Below are 16,436 nucleotides of genomic sequence, written 5' to 3' on the forward strand. Positions count from 1 at the left end.
AAAAAAGGGTGGTATCATTCAGATCTGGCCAGTGAGTTAATTAGACTCAGAGGGGCAGTCAGCCCTGGCTGCCAGCTCACATCAGGCTGCTACTAAGGACAAACGTCCAGCCTACAATTATGCAGAGGTTTTGCCCAAACATAAAGGTCAGGGATTTCCAAAGCCACCCCTCTTAGGAGCCCCTTTGATGGAAGAGGAACCTAAAGGGCCTGGTTTGTTGTTAAATGCCCCCACCTCAATTCCCTTAGGGCCCAGCCACCTTTTTCACTCAGTTTTTCTTCTTTAAAAAAGAGCCAACGCAGTGTTTGGCTTCTCTCTGACGATGAGCTTCCAAACCAAAACCCGCTGCCGTCGAGTCGATTCCGACTCAAGAGCTTATGTGTAATTAAAAAGGATTATGCTTTGAAGGGGGAAAGTGGCCTTTAATTACCAACAGAAGGACTCAGCAGCCTGAGCTGGAGGTGCCCTGGGTGGCATTTATGTCCATTGCTGTCCCTGAGCCTCAGCCACGGACAACGGCTCTGGAGTGACCTCCTGGTCTTTACGTAGTGGCCAGCATGGGCTTCACCAGACAGATACAGCTTCTGCTCTGGAAGAACTGGACCCTGCGGAAAAGGCAAAAGGTAACAGGCACACATTTGCTATTTCTGGGTCTTTTTTACTGCCCTGTAGTCTGAAAGAGAAGTGGTGGGTGGGTGGAGGGGAGGAGCCAGTGGGCTTGTTTACATTTAGGACTGAAGTAGCCTTTAGCTGTCTGGCTGTGGTTCCCTGAGCCTCTTGACAAGTGCTCGTCACAGGCGGCCATGCCTTTCTGTCCTGAGATGAACACTGTCCACCCATGGTCCTGCGTGTCCACATTATAATCTTCTTTCGCCTGCCCTGAGTGACCCATTGTCTGCCTGTCTTAGTTATCTGAGATGCGTCCCAATTTCAGAGATGTTAAAATGTGCACTGTAGAATCAATGAAACATGGTGTCATTGAGGTGGAAAGCTCTTCAAGGTCATTCTTGTTTTCCTTTGAGTTTCTTCTTCAGGTCTTAGTGGCACAGCACGAATGCTTAAGAGAGCAGTGGATTTGACTGGCACAATACCACATGCGGGTGGGTGTCATGAACTGAAATGTATTTTCTCACAGTTTAGGAGGCTAGAAAGTCTGAATCCAGGGCACTGGTTCTAGGAGAAGGCTCTCTCTCTCTATTGGCTCTGGGGGAAGGTCCTTTTGTCTTTTCAGCTTCCGTTCCTCAGTTCCTTGGTGGTCTTCATGTGGTATGTATCTTCCCTGTCTCTGCTTGCTTGCTTCTGTGCATAATCTGCTCTTTCCTATCTCAAATGTGATTGATTTAAGATATACCCTACACTGATACGGCTTCATTAACATAACAAGGAAGAAACTCTCTTCCCAAATGGAATTTTATTCACAGGCATGTTGTGTGCTGTGAGTTGATTCCAGCCAACAGTGCCCTATAAGTCAGAGTAGAACTGCCCCATAGAGTTTCCTAGGCTGTAATCTTGACGGAAGCAGATCACCAGGTCTTTTCTCCTGTGGAGCTACTGGTGGGTTTGAACTGCTGGCTTTTCGGTTAGCAGCTGAGTATTTAACCATTCTGCCACCAGCGCTCCTTATCCACAGGTATAGGGATTAGTATTCCAATACATATTTTGGGGGGACACAATTCAATCCATACCACTGCCTGTATCATTCCTCTGCCAATCCAATTTACTGCACCCTTGAGCGTCCATGCTGTGTAGTGGGAAGTACCCTAAGCCCTGGAGAAGAGGCTCAAAGGAAAACAGCAACGTCTCTGAAGAGCTTCCCAGCTCAGTGATACCAACAGAGTCTATGTTCCACACTCTTTTTCACATTTTAACATCTCTGAAATTAGGGTGCACCTCACAATTGAGTCACAGTTTAACTAGGCACATTTTTTTCTTTGTGGTGAAGAAAATAACAGTGCATCTGACAATAGAGGACATCTTAGATTCATTGAGAGGCAATCCATCATCAACCATCACGGACATTTACTGAGGCCTTTCAATGAGCATGGAGTCCCTCGTGGTGCAAAGGGTTAAATGTGCTTGGCTGCTAAATGGAAGGTTGGAAGTTCAAGTCCACCCAGAGGAACCTCAGGACAAAGGCCTGGTGATATGCTTCCAAAAAATCAGCCACTGAATACCCTATGGAGCACAGGTCTACTCTGATACACATAGGGTCACTATGAGGCGAAATCGACTAGACGGCAACTGGTAAACCGGTGGTTGAACAAGCAAGCAAGGGCCTGGGCTGCACTTAGCAAGGCTTGGAGCTGAATCTCGGACCTCTAAGGAAAAAGCTCTATGAGGCTGGTGCTGGAGTCTCTGAGCTCAAAGAAGGGGCCATGGACTGACTGGGAGGTTTGGAGCTGAGAGACAATAGCTTAATAATGGGCACAAAAAGGAAGTATCAAGGGACACGATCCAACCATACACACGGATGGTTCTTTCCACAGTGTGTGGCTTGGAGAGGGCATAGGGAGGCCAGAAGGGGGAATCTAGGTGAAAGCCCGCTTGTCTGTGAGAAACACCATTGTCCTCAGGCTGCTTTCCTTTGTCAAAGCTGGTGTGATTTTCAAACCAGCTTTCAAGGTATTTGTTGCCAAGTGCTAACAGTAATCAGAGACTCGAGCCCCTTTTTTTTTCCTTGGCGCTTCCCTTCTAAAATGACAATATTTTAAACAAGGCTCATTATTGAAGTTGTTCATTCATTTCTTCAGTCACCAGATACTTATTAATCGCCAGGCACTGTGCCAGGTGCTGAGCATACAGTGGTAAAACCATCAGTCCCCACTGCCATGATGCTTACCGTCTACGAAATGCCAAGAAAAATCCAGTATGCGATTGCTTTCTCTCTCTTTCCCATAAGAAATTAATATTCTCAGTTCATTTTTCTCTCAATGTGCTCTTCATGGCCCTCAAAACACCTACCTGGGGACTGTAGCTACTGGCCCAAAACGACTCTGTTTCTGTTATAAGCATGTTGCTGGTCTAGAGAAAACCCCTGTTTTCAAAGACAAGGTTTGATTCGACTTCCTTTCCCTGCCATTGGTAGGTGTCCCCCATTCAGAGTCTCTGTCCTCGCCACACTTGCCCTGTTGTCCATGTTGTGAAAAGAGGCTTGGAGGCTTGGGGGAGCACATTGTGACCCCTCTGCAACGAAATGGGGCCTTTTAGACTGAGAACCTCCGCCCCAGGGTATTTTACATTCATTTGATGCCATTCCCAATGCCCGGAAATTAATCTTTCTGTCTGTGTGCCTCCAGACAGCTTCCACACTGCTACCACATTCTGGGAATTTCCAGGATGTCTGGGTAAGATGGAGGCAGCCCCTACTGCCCCCAGCAGCTCTGTGAGGGGTCTGGGGCTCCCTGTGTATGCTGCTTCTGGTTCTTCCAGAAACTTCTACCTCTATAGTGACTCAAAGAAAAGTCAAAATCACCCAGTCCATATTTCATCTTCTAGAGTTTTGATTTTTCAAACTTCCCTGGTCTCAGGTATTTACTATCGTGAATGGAGCAAGAATAAAAGCAGACACCAAATGTCCCTTCTCCTTCTCTCCCAATTTCTAAGGGCATAAGATGAAAATCTTCAGATCTCTGCTTCTCTTGCCTCTGTTCTTTCTTCTTCTGTCATGTGTTGACATTTATCAAGTATCGCTAAGTGCCTGGCAGTGGATTAAGTGTATTTTCTCATTTAACCCTCACATCAATTCCAACAGTTTCATTAGAGAGACACCATTATTCCCTCAGGTATAGACGGGGTAGTTGAAGATAAGAGAAGGGTTAGTGACTGACGAGGTTGGACCTGGGATTCAAAGCAAAGCCATCCGAGTCCTGGGCAAGCAGACAGGGTCCTTATACCATGCTGCCTCCATGTCTTAAGCCCTATCTGTTAGGCTGGTCATGGAGACTACAAAGATACAGTGAGCACATAATTTACCCCATCCAGACTAGGGCAGTTTTGAAATGAAAAGGGAGCACTATTAATAATTGTGGTAGCTAACAACAACAACGAATTAATTTTTGCCCTGGGACAATAAATGGAAACCAGTATTGGTCCTGGCAAACTGGGCTGTAGGGTGGCTGTCCGCCAAGGTGAGTAAGACGCAGCCCCTGCGCTCCTGAGCGAGGCCGTGTACAATTACTGAGCAGAATAATGTGTGCGACAGTGGAGTAGAGGGAAGCAGGGGCTGGGATGAGCTGTGGGAGGTCAGAAGAGAAACCGGGATTGGAGAGGGAGAGAGAGGACTTCCTAAGGACATCATCCCTAGAACATGCATTCCTAATGACAGCCTTCTCCAGTGTAAGCAGCAAGTACCCACACATAAAATAACGCAAACTCGTTGCCTTTCAGGCAATTCTGACTCATATCAACCCTGTACGACAGGGTAGAAGTACCCCACAGGGTTTCCCAGGCTGTAATCTTTATGGAGGTGCCCTGGTGGACAGTTCCACTCTGTCCTATATGAGTTGGAATCAACTCGAAAGCAAAAGGTTAATCTTTACGGAAGCAGACTGCCATATCTTTCTCCCATGGAGTGGCTTATGGGTTCAAACTGCTGACCTTTTCATCAGCAACTGAGCACTTAATCATTGCACTACCAGGGCTCCTTTGAGTACACACACACATACAGACACACACACAAACCAAACCTGTTGTTGTCGAGTTGACTCTGACTCATCGTCCTATAGGACAGGATAGAACTGCCCCATAGGGTTTCCGAGGAATGCCTAGTGGATTTGAACTGCTGACCTTTTGGTTAGCAGCCGTAGCCCTTAACCACTATACCACCAGGGTTTCCTTTGAGTACACATTCATCCGTATCTGCTATTGGTCAGGGGCTGTGTCAGGAGGGTTTACCAAGAGCATTAGGAGTGTGTTGTCCCTGAGAGCTCACAATCCAGGGACCCTTGGCATCAACCCCTGATCTCAGCTTCTGTTTCTGGGCAGGGTATGTGGGGAGGCTTGAGGACTCACGAGAGTAGGGGGCTCATCATTTCCTCAACCCAACACTCGGGTACCTGGCAGAGCCGTGGCCTTTAGTCCCAGGCCCAATGTGACAGAATTAGACAGGATGAGAAGACAGTGAGTGGGCGAGGCTGGGGAAATAGGTTCTGGGTTCTATTCTCCCAGACTAAGAATGCTGTCTGGGTTCCTAGCGCGGAAGAGAGAATCATTTGCTCATTTCAAGCCTTGACTACCCCTCCCCCTCCCACTTTTAAATTGAAAACAGAGTGGGAGGAAGAAAATCTAACTGGTCAGGTTTTAAAACAACAGGCACTGACTTTGCCCTGCCCTGCAACCCTTCCTCCCCCATGCAGACTGAGTGGTAAAGGGGAGGAGGGGAAGCGAAAAAAGAGAGAGAACAAGGAAATACCAGTTTGGAAAAAAATTTCCACTGGCCCCTTCTGAGCCTCGGCTGGGCTTAATTAAAGTTACAGACATGTTTAAAGGGAAGGGGCGGGGGGAGCCAGAGCCGCTCAGAAAACATGCTTTTAATTACGCTGTGGAATTTCTCCCTAGGGTACGCCTGTGCACAGCTGAGCATCAAGAACGAGGATGCCACTGTGGGGTGGGGGTGCTGAACATGATTCTAGGGGAGGGAGAGGAGGTTGTCATGAGGACCCCTGGGCTGGGAAAGAGTTGCCTGCGGTCTTTGTGTGGGGAGTGAAGTGTGAAATGCAGCCCCTCCAAAACAAATGCTCACTCACAGAGTGAGAACAATAATATCAACCTCACAACACATGTTTTTCAAAGTTTACCTAGGCCAGTGGTTCTCAGCCTGGGCTTCATATCCAAATTACCTGAGAAGTGTTCAAAAAAAAAAAAAATACTGCTGTGCCACGCCCAGGGATTCTGATATAATTGAGCATGGGCTCCCTGGAGGCTTCCAGCAAGCAGCCACCTGAGAACTGCTGACCTAGGCTGACAAAGGTGATAATTTGAGGGGCAGCTCTAATTCAGAGATACGGTGGGTGAAGAGAAACACCTGTACTAGTCCCAGGGCCAGGCAAAGAACAAAGGGAGAGAGGACAGCTCTGAGCCTGCCTCCTGTTGATAGGGAGGACTTTAAAACCACAATGCCTTGCATACAGTAGACACTTCATAGATGGATGAATGGATGTATGGACGGACGGGTGGGTGAATGGATGAGAGTGTGTGACTAGCATTTCAAAGATGGATGACATGTACTAGCTTGGGTCTGTGAATTTCGTCCATGGGACAGGTAGGCAAGGCTGGCTGATCTCTCTTATGGCCCAGTGGTCCAGGCCCCACTTCGCATATAAAGAAGGGAACAGTGTGTAGTTAATTTCTCAGGAAGCCCCACATTTCCAAATTGGCAACTGAGCAACCCTGAATCCAGAAAGGGGGAAAACATGAATACAAGTAGAGGGCAGGCCTAAAAGGCTGTAGATAGGTTTAATTTTATCTCCTTGATTTACAAAACGTGGTCACCCACAGTGTTACCGTGACCTTGTAACAACCCTGTGAGGCAATAATAAATGGCTTATATTTATTGAGTGTTACTTTGTGCCAGAAGCTGCTCTAAGTATTTTACTTGGTGAGCTCATTTCAACCTCTTGATTATCCTGGGAAATAGGTCCTGGTATCACCCCAATTTTACAGATGAGAACCTGAGGCCATGGAAAGATTGAGCGAATTACCCAAAGCCATATAGCTAATAGAGTGCAGAGCTAGATAGGAACCCAAGTCACTTGGCTCCAGAGAAAAATACTCTTAACCCTCAGTCTGTACTGTGGGACAAAATAGCAGCCCCATTCCACAGATGAGAAAACTGGGACTCAGAGGTTAAGCAAGCCCGAAAGTAGTTTTTAATCCAGATCTTTCCACTCCCAAATCAGCTTCAGTGTCTAACATACCAGACTGCTCCCAGATAGACATTGCTACATGGAAGGCAGATGACTTAACTTGTTAGAATGCCAACCTTGCAAGCAACTGTCTTAAAGAGAAGTCAGACATGTAGGATCTGGACAAGTTGTCTAATTTCCTGTTTCATCACTTGTGCCTATTCACTCACATGGCTGTCTTGTTGAACTTGCTCCTCCACTTTATCCACAGGCTGGTGGATCTGGAATGGAAGGAGTGAAGTCAGTGTGCGTGCCCCTGGGGGTGCAGTTTGTTAAATCGGAAGACAGTTGGCACCCTGAGCCTTAGTGGCTCCCCCATCTGTCTGGGAGGAGACTCCCAGACCTGTTTTGACAAAGGCTCACTCATTCCACGAGTATTTATTGAACACTTATTATGAGCCAGGCTGTCATAGCTGGGTGCTGGACTTACAGTAGTGACTAGGACAGACATGGTCCCTGCTCAGCGAGGGGTGCACTTACGTGAAGAAGGAGCACCCTGAAGTTAGACAAGTGATAAGACAGGGAGTGCAGGCTGCTATGGGAATAGCTGCCACCATGGCCTAGGGAAAAGGAATGACCTCCCTGAGGCATGGTGTTAACCTTGAGACGGGGTTCACAGGGGAAGAGGGCCAGCCCCTCCCCCCTTGATTTGCATATCCTGGGAGTAACTGCCAACATTCCAACGGCTACCAAGTATGTCTGGGGTCAGTCCTGTTAACACTGGGGGAAATTGCCCACTACTGGTGTTTTGCCATCTTGTGGGAGAATGTGTAGGGGGAGACCTGAAAAATGAGGCTGATGACAAAAATCTGCTATTTTTTCTTTTCATATTCATGTGTTTCCTCTAATACATCTCCCTAGACATATTTTGAGTACAACATTTTGTAAAAAGTTTGTCAGTTTGTTGAGTTGATTCTGGCCCATGGTGACCCCCTGTGTCCAGAGTAGAACTGCTCCACAGGGTTTTCAAGGCTGTGACCAGATTCAGGCCAGTCTTCCGAGGCACCTCTGGGTCCGTTCAAACCACCACCATTTTGGCTAGTAGTCGAGCTCTTAACCATTAGCGCCACCCTAGGACTCCTTGTAAAACGTTACTGCTACATAATTACCACCTCCCCCTACCGTTTTTTTGCTTTTTCTTCAATGTATTATCCTATTCCCCCACCAGTTTATTTTCTGTTTGTAATAACGATTCAGTTGTCAGCAGACCGCTTTTTTTTTTTTTAAGAACATGGTTTGTCCTTACTAGCTGGAAAGGAATACTTATGAAGTACCTGCTATAGTGTCCACCATTTTGCTAAGAGCTTGATGTACATTTCTCTGTAAGAAACAAAGAAGGGTTAAAGACCAGGCAAATAGTCCCTAGCTGATCTATAAATACTCAGATTTCTATTCCTATCTAGCTGCTTAAGTTCTCCTGTAGGCATTATGAGTTTCCTTCCTAAAGTATCTGGAGTGGGGGCTCGGGAGAAGAAGTATTACATTCTCCAACTCATAGCCCATCTTGCCTCCTATACTTGCCCCATAACCCCACCCCTCCAATCCCACACCGTAGTGTCTAATACCAGAAAGTGTGCCTGCAACAACCAACTGGTTCTTCTTCCTGTGGAATCAAGAGTTCCTAAACTCTAAATTGAACCTAATTTAAATACCAATTTTCAACTATATGTTGATATCAGCAGTCTCTTTCAGTGTTGGAAAAACCCCTGGCAATACACCCTGCTTTGTTCTTTAAGCCATGAGAAATTGTTAAAGGAAAAAATGTTGGTAACCCAGATTTCAGTTGACTTGCTATGGCTCACAGTATTCAAAGAGTCATTGATTGTCCATCCATTCATTTGTTCATTCATTAATTCATTCATTGACCAGTCTGGAAGGTCTACTGTGGGCCAGGCAGGCTAGAAGGAATACCAGTTCTGGAGACAGGTGGCTTCTATTCGGGCCTGATGCTGTCTCGGCTGATGTGGCACTGCACAGGTCACTTGCCCTCTCGGGGCCTCTGTTTCCTTACCAGCAGAATGAGAAGTTCCAACCTTTGCTAACAGTAGCATGAGCCCAGAAGCCTTGGTGGCATAGTGGTTAAGTGCTACGGCTACTAACCAGAAGGTTGGCAGTTCGAATTCACCGGGCGCTCCTTGGAAACTCTATGGGGCAGTTCTACTCTGTCCTATGGGGTCACTATGAGTTGGAATTGACTTGACAGCCGCGGTTTTTTAGCTGGGAGTTTGTTAGAAATGCAAAATCGGGTGGGGCCTTACAGAATCAGAATCTGCATTTTGACAAGGTACCCAGGTGAAGCATGTACACAGTAATGTCTGAAAAGCATTGAAGTAGATGGTCTTGATGATCCTTTACCAAAATCCCGTGCTAAAATAAATGCAGAGTAGAACCCAAACCCATCACTATTAAGTAGATTCCAACTCATAGCTACCCATAGGACAGGGTAGAATTGCCCCAATTGGGTTTCCAAGGAACAACTGGTGGATTCGAACTGCTGACCTGAACCACCAGGTCTCTGGAGTAGAACCCAGACGGACACAAAGTCTGGTTAGTCTAATATTTCAGGATAGAAGTAGTGGGGGAGGAGGGATAAAAGAAGGAAGTTCTTTAAGTAAATATGCCACAACACAGTCCTACTGCATAGATGAATTGTGTCTGTGCTGGTTGCTTCCTGTAATCTCTTAGCATCCCTGGTCTTTATCTCTTTTTGTTTGTTTTTCCAGATTCGCTTTATTGTGGAACTTTTGTGGCCTTTATCTTTATTTCTGGTCTTGATCTGGTTAAGGAATGCCAACCCGCTCTACAGCCAACACGAATGTAAGCATTATGGGGGTAGCCTTGGCAAGTACCAAGGAGACACTCAGTCTTTAGTTTTGGAAGGTCTTGAGAGTTGCGGGGAGCCAGGCTCTGATCTGCTTATCATCATTTCATGTCTACTGTGCATAAAACAGAGATTTATCAATGTTATACTACATCTAATATTTTAATCCTGTGCGGTCTGTGCAAACTCTTATGTGTGGTTACTGAAGGATTGTGAAATCGCTTTTTGTTTTTTTATTTTTTTCTGTACCTGAATTCAAGGAGCCCTGGTGGTGCAATGGTTAAGCTAACTGAAAGGTTGGCAGTTCGAACCCACCCAGGTACTTCATGGGAGAAAGACTTGGTGATCTTCTCCTGTATATATCACAGCCTCAAAAACCCTATGGGGCAGTTCTACTCTGTCACGGTGGGGTTGCTATGAGCTGAAAATTGGCTAGACAGCACCTAAAACAAAACAAAACAAAAACTCTTACTAGTTTCAAAGAGATCACATTATAAATAAGGTATCTAAAATATTTTGGAGACCAAATACATGGTGCTAGGGAAAAAAGGCAGCAACCATCAGTCTGTGTCTCGCACTGCGGTAGCTTGCATGTTGCCGTGATGCTGGAAGCTATGCCACCAGTATTTCAAGTACCAGCAGGGTCTCCCATGGTGGACAGGTTTCTGCAGAGCTTCCAGACTAAGGCAGACTAGGAAGAAGGACCTGGCAATCTACTTCTGAAAAAATTGGCCAGTTAAAACCTTATGAATAGCAGCAGAACACTGTCTGATATGGTGCCAGAAGAGAAGCCCCTCGTGCTGGAAAACCAAACCCAAAACTGTTGCCATAGAGACAATTCTGACTCCCAGTCACCCTATAAGACAGAGTAGAACTGCTTCACAGGGTCTTCCAAGGAGCAGCTGGTGGATTGGAACTGGCGACGTCTTCATTAGTAGCCAAGCTCTTAACCGCTACAACTGGGAAAGAGCTGCCTCCTCAAAGCAGAATCGACCTTAACGACATGGATGGAGTAAAGCTTTTGAGACCTTCATTTGCTGATGTGGCATGACTCAAAATAAGAAGAAACAGCTGCAAACATCCATTAATAATTGGAACCTGGAATGTAGGAAGTATGAATCTAGGAAAATTGGGAGTCGTCAAAAATGAAATGAAACACAAAAAGATCAGTATCCTAGGCATTAGTGAGCTGAAATGGACTGGAATTGGCCATTTTGAATTGAATAATCATATGCTCTACTATGCTGGGAATAACAAATTGAAAAGGAATGGCATTGCATTCATTGTCAAAAAGTACATTTCAAGATCTATCCTGAAGTACAATGGTGTCAGTTATAGGATAATAACCACACGCGTACAAAGAAGACCAGTTAATACAAATATTCAAATTATGCACCAATCACTAATGCCAAAGATGAAGAATTTGATGATTTTTACCAACTTCTGCAGTCTGAAATTGATCAAACATGCAGTCAAGATGCATTGATAATTACTGGTGATTGGAATGCAAAAGTTAGAAACGAATCATCAATAGTTGGAAAATATGGCCTTGGTGATAGAAATGACACTAGAGATAGCATGATAAAATTTTGCAAGAGCAGTGACCTATTCATTGGAAATACCTTTTTTCAACAACATAAATGGCAACTATACACGTGAACCTAGCCAGACGGAAAGAATCAAATCAACTACATCTCCGGAAAGAAACAATGGAAAAGCTCAACATAATCAGTCAGAACAATGCCAGGGACTGACTGCCGAACAGACCACTAATTGCTCCTGTGCAAATTTAAGTTGAACCTGAAGAAAATTAAAACAAGTCCACGAGAGTCAAAGTTCAACCTAGAGTATGTCCCAACTGAATTTAGAGAACATCTCAGGAATAGACTTGATGCACTGAACACTAAGGACCACCCAGAGGAGTTGTGGGATGACATCATACATGAAGAAAGCAAACGGTCAATAAAAAGAAAAGATAAAGAAAAAAAGTGAATATCAGAAGAGACTCTGAAAATTGCTTTTGAATGTAGAGTAGCTAAAGCAAAAGGAAGAAATGATGAAGTAAAAGCGTTGAATAAAAGGTTTCAAAAGGCAGCAGGAGAAGACAAAGTGAAGTATCATAATGAAATGTGCAAAGACTGGAGCTAGAAAACCAAAAGGGGAGAACACGCTCAGCGTTTCTCAAGCTGAAAGAACTGAAGAAAAAAATCACCCCTCGAGTTGCAATATTAAAGGATTCTACGGGCAAAATATTGAACAACGCAGGAAGCATTAAAAGCAGATGGAAGGAATACACAGAGTCATTGTACCAAAAAGAATTTGTTGACAACCACCCATTTCCGGAAGCAGCATATAATCAGGAACCAACGGTACTGAAGAAAGAAGTAAAGCTGCACTGAAGGCATTGACAAAACACAGGGTCTCAGGAATTGACAGAATACCAGTTGAAATGTTTCAATAAACGGATGCAATGCTGGAAGTGGTCACTCATCTATGCCAAGAAATTTGCCAACCAATAGGAAGAGATCCATATTCGTGTTCATTCCAAAGAAAGTTGAAAATTATCGAACAGTATCATTAATATTACACTCAAGTAAAATCATCTGAAGATAATTCAAAAGCGATTGCAGCAGTACGTTGACAGGGAATTACCAGAAATTCAAGGCGGATTCAGAAGAGGATGTGGAATGAGGGATGTCATTGCTGATGTCAGGTGGATCTTGTCTGAAAGCAGAGAATACCAGAAAGATGCTGATGTGTGTTTTATTGACTATGCAAAGGCATTGGACTGTGTGGATCATAACAAATTATGGATAACATTGAGAAGAATGGGAATTCCAGAATACTTAATTGTGCTCATGCAGAAACTGTACATAGACCAAGAGGCAGTCATTTGAACAGAATGAGGGGATACCGCGTGGTTTAAAATAAAAAAAGGTGGGCATCAGGGTTGAGTGCTTTCACCATACTTATTCAATCTGTAGGCTGAGCAACTATTCCGAGAAGCTGGACTCTATGAAGAAGAACGCTTCTTAACAACCTGTGATATGCAGATGACACAGCCTTGCTAAAAGTGAAGAGGACTTCAAGTACTTACTGATGAAGATCAAAGACCACAGCCTTCAGTATGGATTATACCTCAACATAAAGAAAACAAAAATCCTCAAAACTGGACCAATAAGCAACATGTTAAATGGAGAAAACATTGAAGTTTTCAAGGATTTCATTTTTCTTGGATCCACAATCAATGCTCATGGAAGCAGCAGTCAAGAAATCAAACAACATATTGCACTGAGGAAATCTGCTGCAAAAGACCTCTTTAAAATGTTAAAAAGCAAAAATGTCACTTTGAGGCTAAGGTGATCCTGACCTAAGCCATGGTATTTTCAATCACCTCATATGCATGCAAAAGCTGGACAATGAATAAGGAAGACCAAAGAAGAATTGATGCCTTTAAATTATGGTGTCGGCAAACAATGTTGAATATACCATGGGCTGCCAAAAGAACGAACAAATCTGTTTTGGAAGAAATACAGCCAGAATGCTCCTTAGAAGCCAGGATGGCGAGACTTCATCTCACCTACTTCGTACATGTTATTAAGAGGAATCAGTCCATGGAGAAGGGCATCATGCTTAGCAAAGTCAAGGGTCAGTTAAAAAGAGGAAGACGCTCAATGAGATGGGTTGACACAGTGGCTGCAACAATGAGCTCAAACATAGGAACAGTTGTAAGAATGTCCCAGGACTGGGCAGTGTTTAATTGTTGCACATAGGACCCCTGTGAGTCAGAACTGACTTGAAGGTGCCTGATAACAATAACAGAGAAAAAAAGGGGAGAAGGGATGCTATACAATCACACTTAATTAAACATTATCTCTTGGACATCAGAGATGTTCTATGACTTGGAGTGAACCTTGTATGTAACTCTTTATGTTATAACCCTCTGGGAAAGCCTTGATCTGGTTTCTGGCCAGGACAACATCTTCTCCCTCCAGGCAGCTGAATGTGGAGATCTGAGGGGCTATGCCAAGCAGCTCACTTCCCTTTCCTTGCTCCTTACCCTCTTGTTCATCACTTTCAAGGCCCAAGTTCTGAATCAGCTTCCTTTCCATCAAATTTTGCTTCTTTTCCTTACCCACAAGGAGCTCATAACCTATAACTCTCTTACATGTTTGCGGATAGGGGTTCAGTACATAGTTGTTGAAGGAATAGATAGATCCTCAAGGATCAGCAACCTTGTAGAGCCTTCTTGAGATAGCATTCTGCTGCCCTGTGCCCCACCACAGAATGATGTGTTTCCCACTCTTCCCTCTTACTCTGCCCATGCCTCCATTAGGACATTTGCCAGTCTCCCCACTAGACTAGGAGCTTGAGGGAAAAGACATTGTTTCCAGCACCTAGTACAGGGAATATACTAGATGTTCCTGATTCTTAAATGTTATGAATGAAGGAAAGCACCAGAAGGGCCTAGGCTCCTTCCTGTAGGGGCCCCAGCTCCTAGAGCCTGCATTCAGCTTGGTTTCGATGACTAACTCCTTCTTGTCTTCATTTCCTGTCTTAAAGGCCATTTTCCCAACAAGGCGATGCCCTCAGCAGGAATGTTGCCGTGGCTCCAGGGGATTTTCTGCAATGTGAACAATCCTTGTTTTCAGAACCCCACCCCAGGAGAATCTCCTGGAATTGTGTCAAACTATAACAACTCCATGTAAGTGTTAAGACTCCCACCAGATCGGAGACCATCATGCACCAGAACACATGTGTTCACACACTGTGTTCACACTGCAAGCGTGTATACACTGAAAGAGTGTTTTTGTGGCCTGCTGAGCCCCTGAGCTCTTATGAGCATGGCAGGTTTCCTTTCTGCAAATCCTGTTAGTTCTTGGGGGCACTTGTAGGAGAGCTTCAGAATAAGGTCACATGAACACAACTTCTTGGTCTTTATGTCCCCAAGATGTGGCCTGGACTCTAGTGGCATCCCTCCTACTGAGATGTGTCCATCACACCCTGGGCATCCATTTGCTTGGATGGGGTCACTAGGTGAGAAAAATTCATTCCCCTCACCCTTCACCCCAGGTCAATCCTGACAGGTCTCTGCTTCCTTTAAAATCCTTCTTGGACATCTAAGGGCTAAGAAAAATATCAGGGAATGTTGACCAGGTGAATGAAATCAGGTTTACAAAATGAAGCTTTTCTTCTTGAAAGAAGAAACAAATTCCAAACACTTTGTTGTAATTGCCATCAGCTCCCTGGGGTGGCGAAATCTTAGGGTATGGCTTGAGAGCAGTGGTTCTTAACCTTTGTGGCAGAAGATCATTCAGAGAAGCGGATGGAAACTATCCTGAAGAAATTGGCCACATGCATTAAACATTTACATATAATTTCAGAGGATTTGTGGACTCCAGATAGATAACAGACCTGAGTTGAATTTCAAATCAAATCCCATGGGAAGCAATGCCACCTTTGAAATTTCTCTTCAGAGCAGGAGTTGGGAGTAGGTGATTGAGTATGTACTTGAACATGTCCTTGAACATGAATAGGGCCATCCTTCACCTGCTCTGCTGACCTTGAGCCACAGCTGGTAAAGCCTGACACAAGGGTCGCCAATAAGGGCTTATTTAGGGCAGGGGCTTTATCCTACTTGTATAAATACAAGATTAGGTGGATTACTGAGATATTTGGTTACTCCAATTTTTTTCCTTGGAGGAGCTCCAGGTATAATTCATCCAGGACAAATCTGCATTTAGACTAAAAGAAAGGAACTTTTGGTGGGTCACCACCTAAGGCTCAGAGGTGGCCACTGGGAACAACCTATGGATGCCTTTGCCCTTTCATTGCAGAGCTCAGTTATTGTGACAGACACCACATGGCCTGCAGGCCTGTAATATTTACTATCTGGCTGTTTACAAAGAGTTTGCTGACCTCTGTATTATAGGAACACAGAAGAGGGAACACTTCTTAGGAGAAAGAGTTAGGGAGGTAACATTTTAGCTGGGCTCACATTGCCACAGATGGAGCCTTGAAGCTCTACATTCTATGCTTTCAACTTGAAACTCCTTGAAGTCCCTGAAAAGAAACACCCACCCATTCAGAAAAATCCAAAAGGTCTCATGGTGGGATCAGGGGAACCTCGGAGAAAGCTCAGTGGGGGCTAGATGCAGCTCCAGTGCTGCTTATAAATACAGTTGAGGAAGGTTAAATGTGGGGGAAGGGGGACCCCAGACTCCACCTGTGCTTGACCCAGGAAACCTGGGTTTCATGTTTCATACCTTATGATTGAAATATTGGTTTATTTAGGATTCTTTTGCTTGCAAGGCACAGAACCCCATTTAAACAAGCTTAAGTCTCAGAGGGAAATGTATGATTTGGATACTAAAATGTGTGATTTCTCACAAAGCCGAGGGCGTTAAGGCAGACCTCAGAAGGGGTAGGGACAAGAACTGGGGAGCTGCAAAGGGCAGTGCCCTCAACTCTCTCCCATCTGGGCCTGCAGGGTCCAGCCTCTGCCTCTCTCTGAGCATCCACCCCCCTTGCCTCCCTCTGTGGACCAGTCTCCCTGCTTCTCAACACCCCAGACTGGCACAGGTCACCCAGTTCACAGCACCTGTGTTTGGGAAACGAAGAGAGCATCTCTGAGTCCCACTCAAACTCCCAGGAGAACAAATCTGGTTTGCCCAGCTTCATTCTCCTTGTCCAATCAGCTGTGGCAGAGGTGT

The 16,436-nt window shown here is 45.0% G+C and overlaps 1 protein-coding gene across 1 annotated transcript in view; it reads left to right on the plus strand.

The window, feature by feature from the left end:
* The first annotated feature begins 542 nt into the window (after nucleotides 1-542).
* The window catches only part of ABCA4 (ATP binding cassette subfamily A member 4), a 176,256-nt gene continuing 160,362 nt past the window's right edge, over nucleotides 543-16,436 (plus strand). Inside the window, exons 1-3 of the mRNA XM_049879742.1 lie at nucleotides 543-623; nucleotides 9,626-9,719; nucleotides 14,287-14,428. Of these exons, the coding sequence (XP_049735699.1) occupies nucleotides 558-623; nucleotides 9,626-9,719; nucleotides 14,287-14,428 (302 nt within the window). The 5' untranslated portion in view covers nucleotides 543-557. The remainder of the gene's footprint in view (nucleotides 624-9,625; nucleotides 9,720-14,286; nucleotides 14,429-16,436) is intronic.

The sequence above is a fragment of the Elephas maximus genome, chromosome 3 (assembly GCF_024166365.1).
Source record: "Elephas maximus indicus isolate mEleMax1 chromosome 3, mEleMax1 primary haplotype, whole genome shotgun sequence".
Taxonomy (NCBI): Eukaryota; Metazoa; Chordata; class Mammalia; order Proboscidea; family Elephantidae; genus Elephas; species Elephas maximus.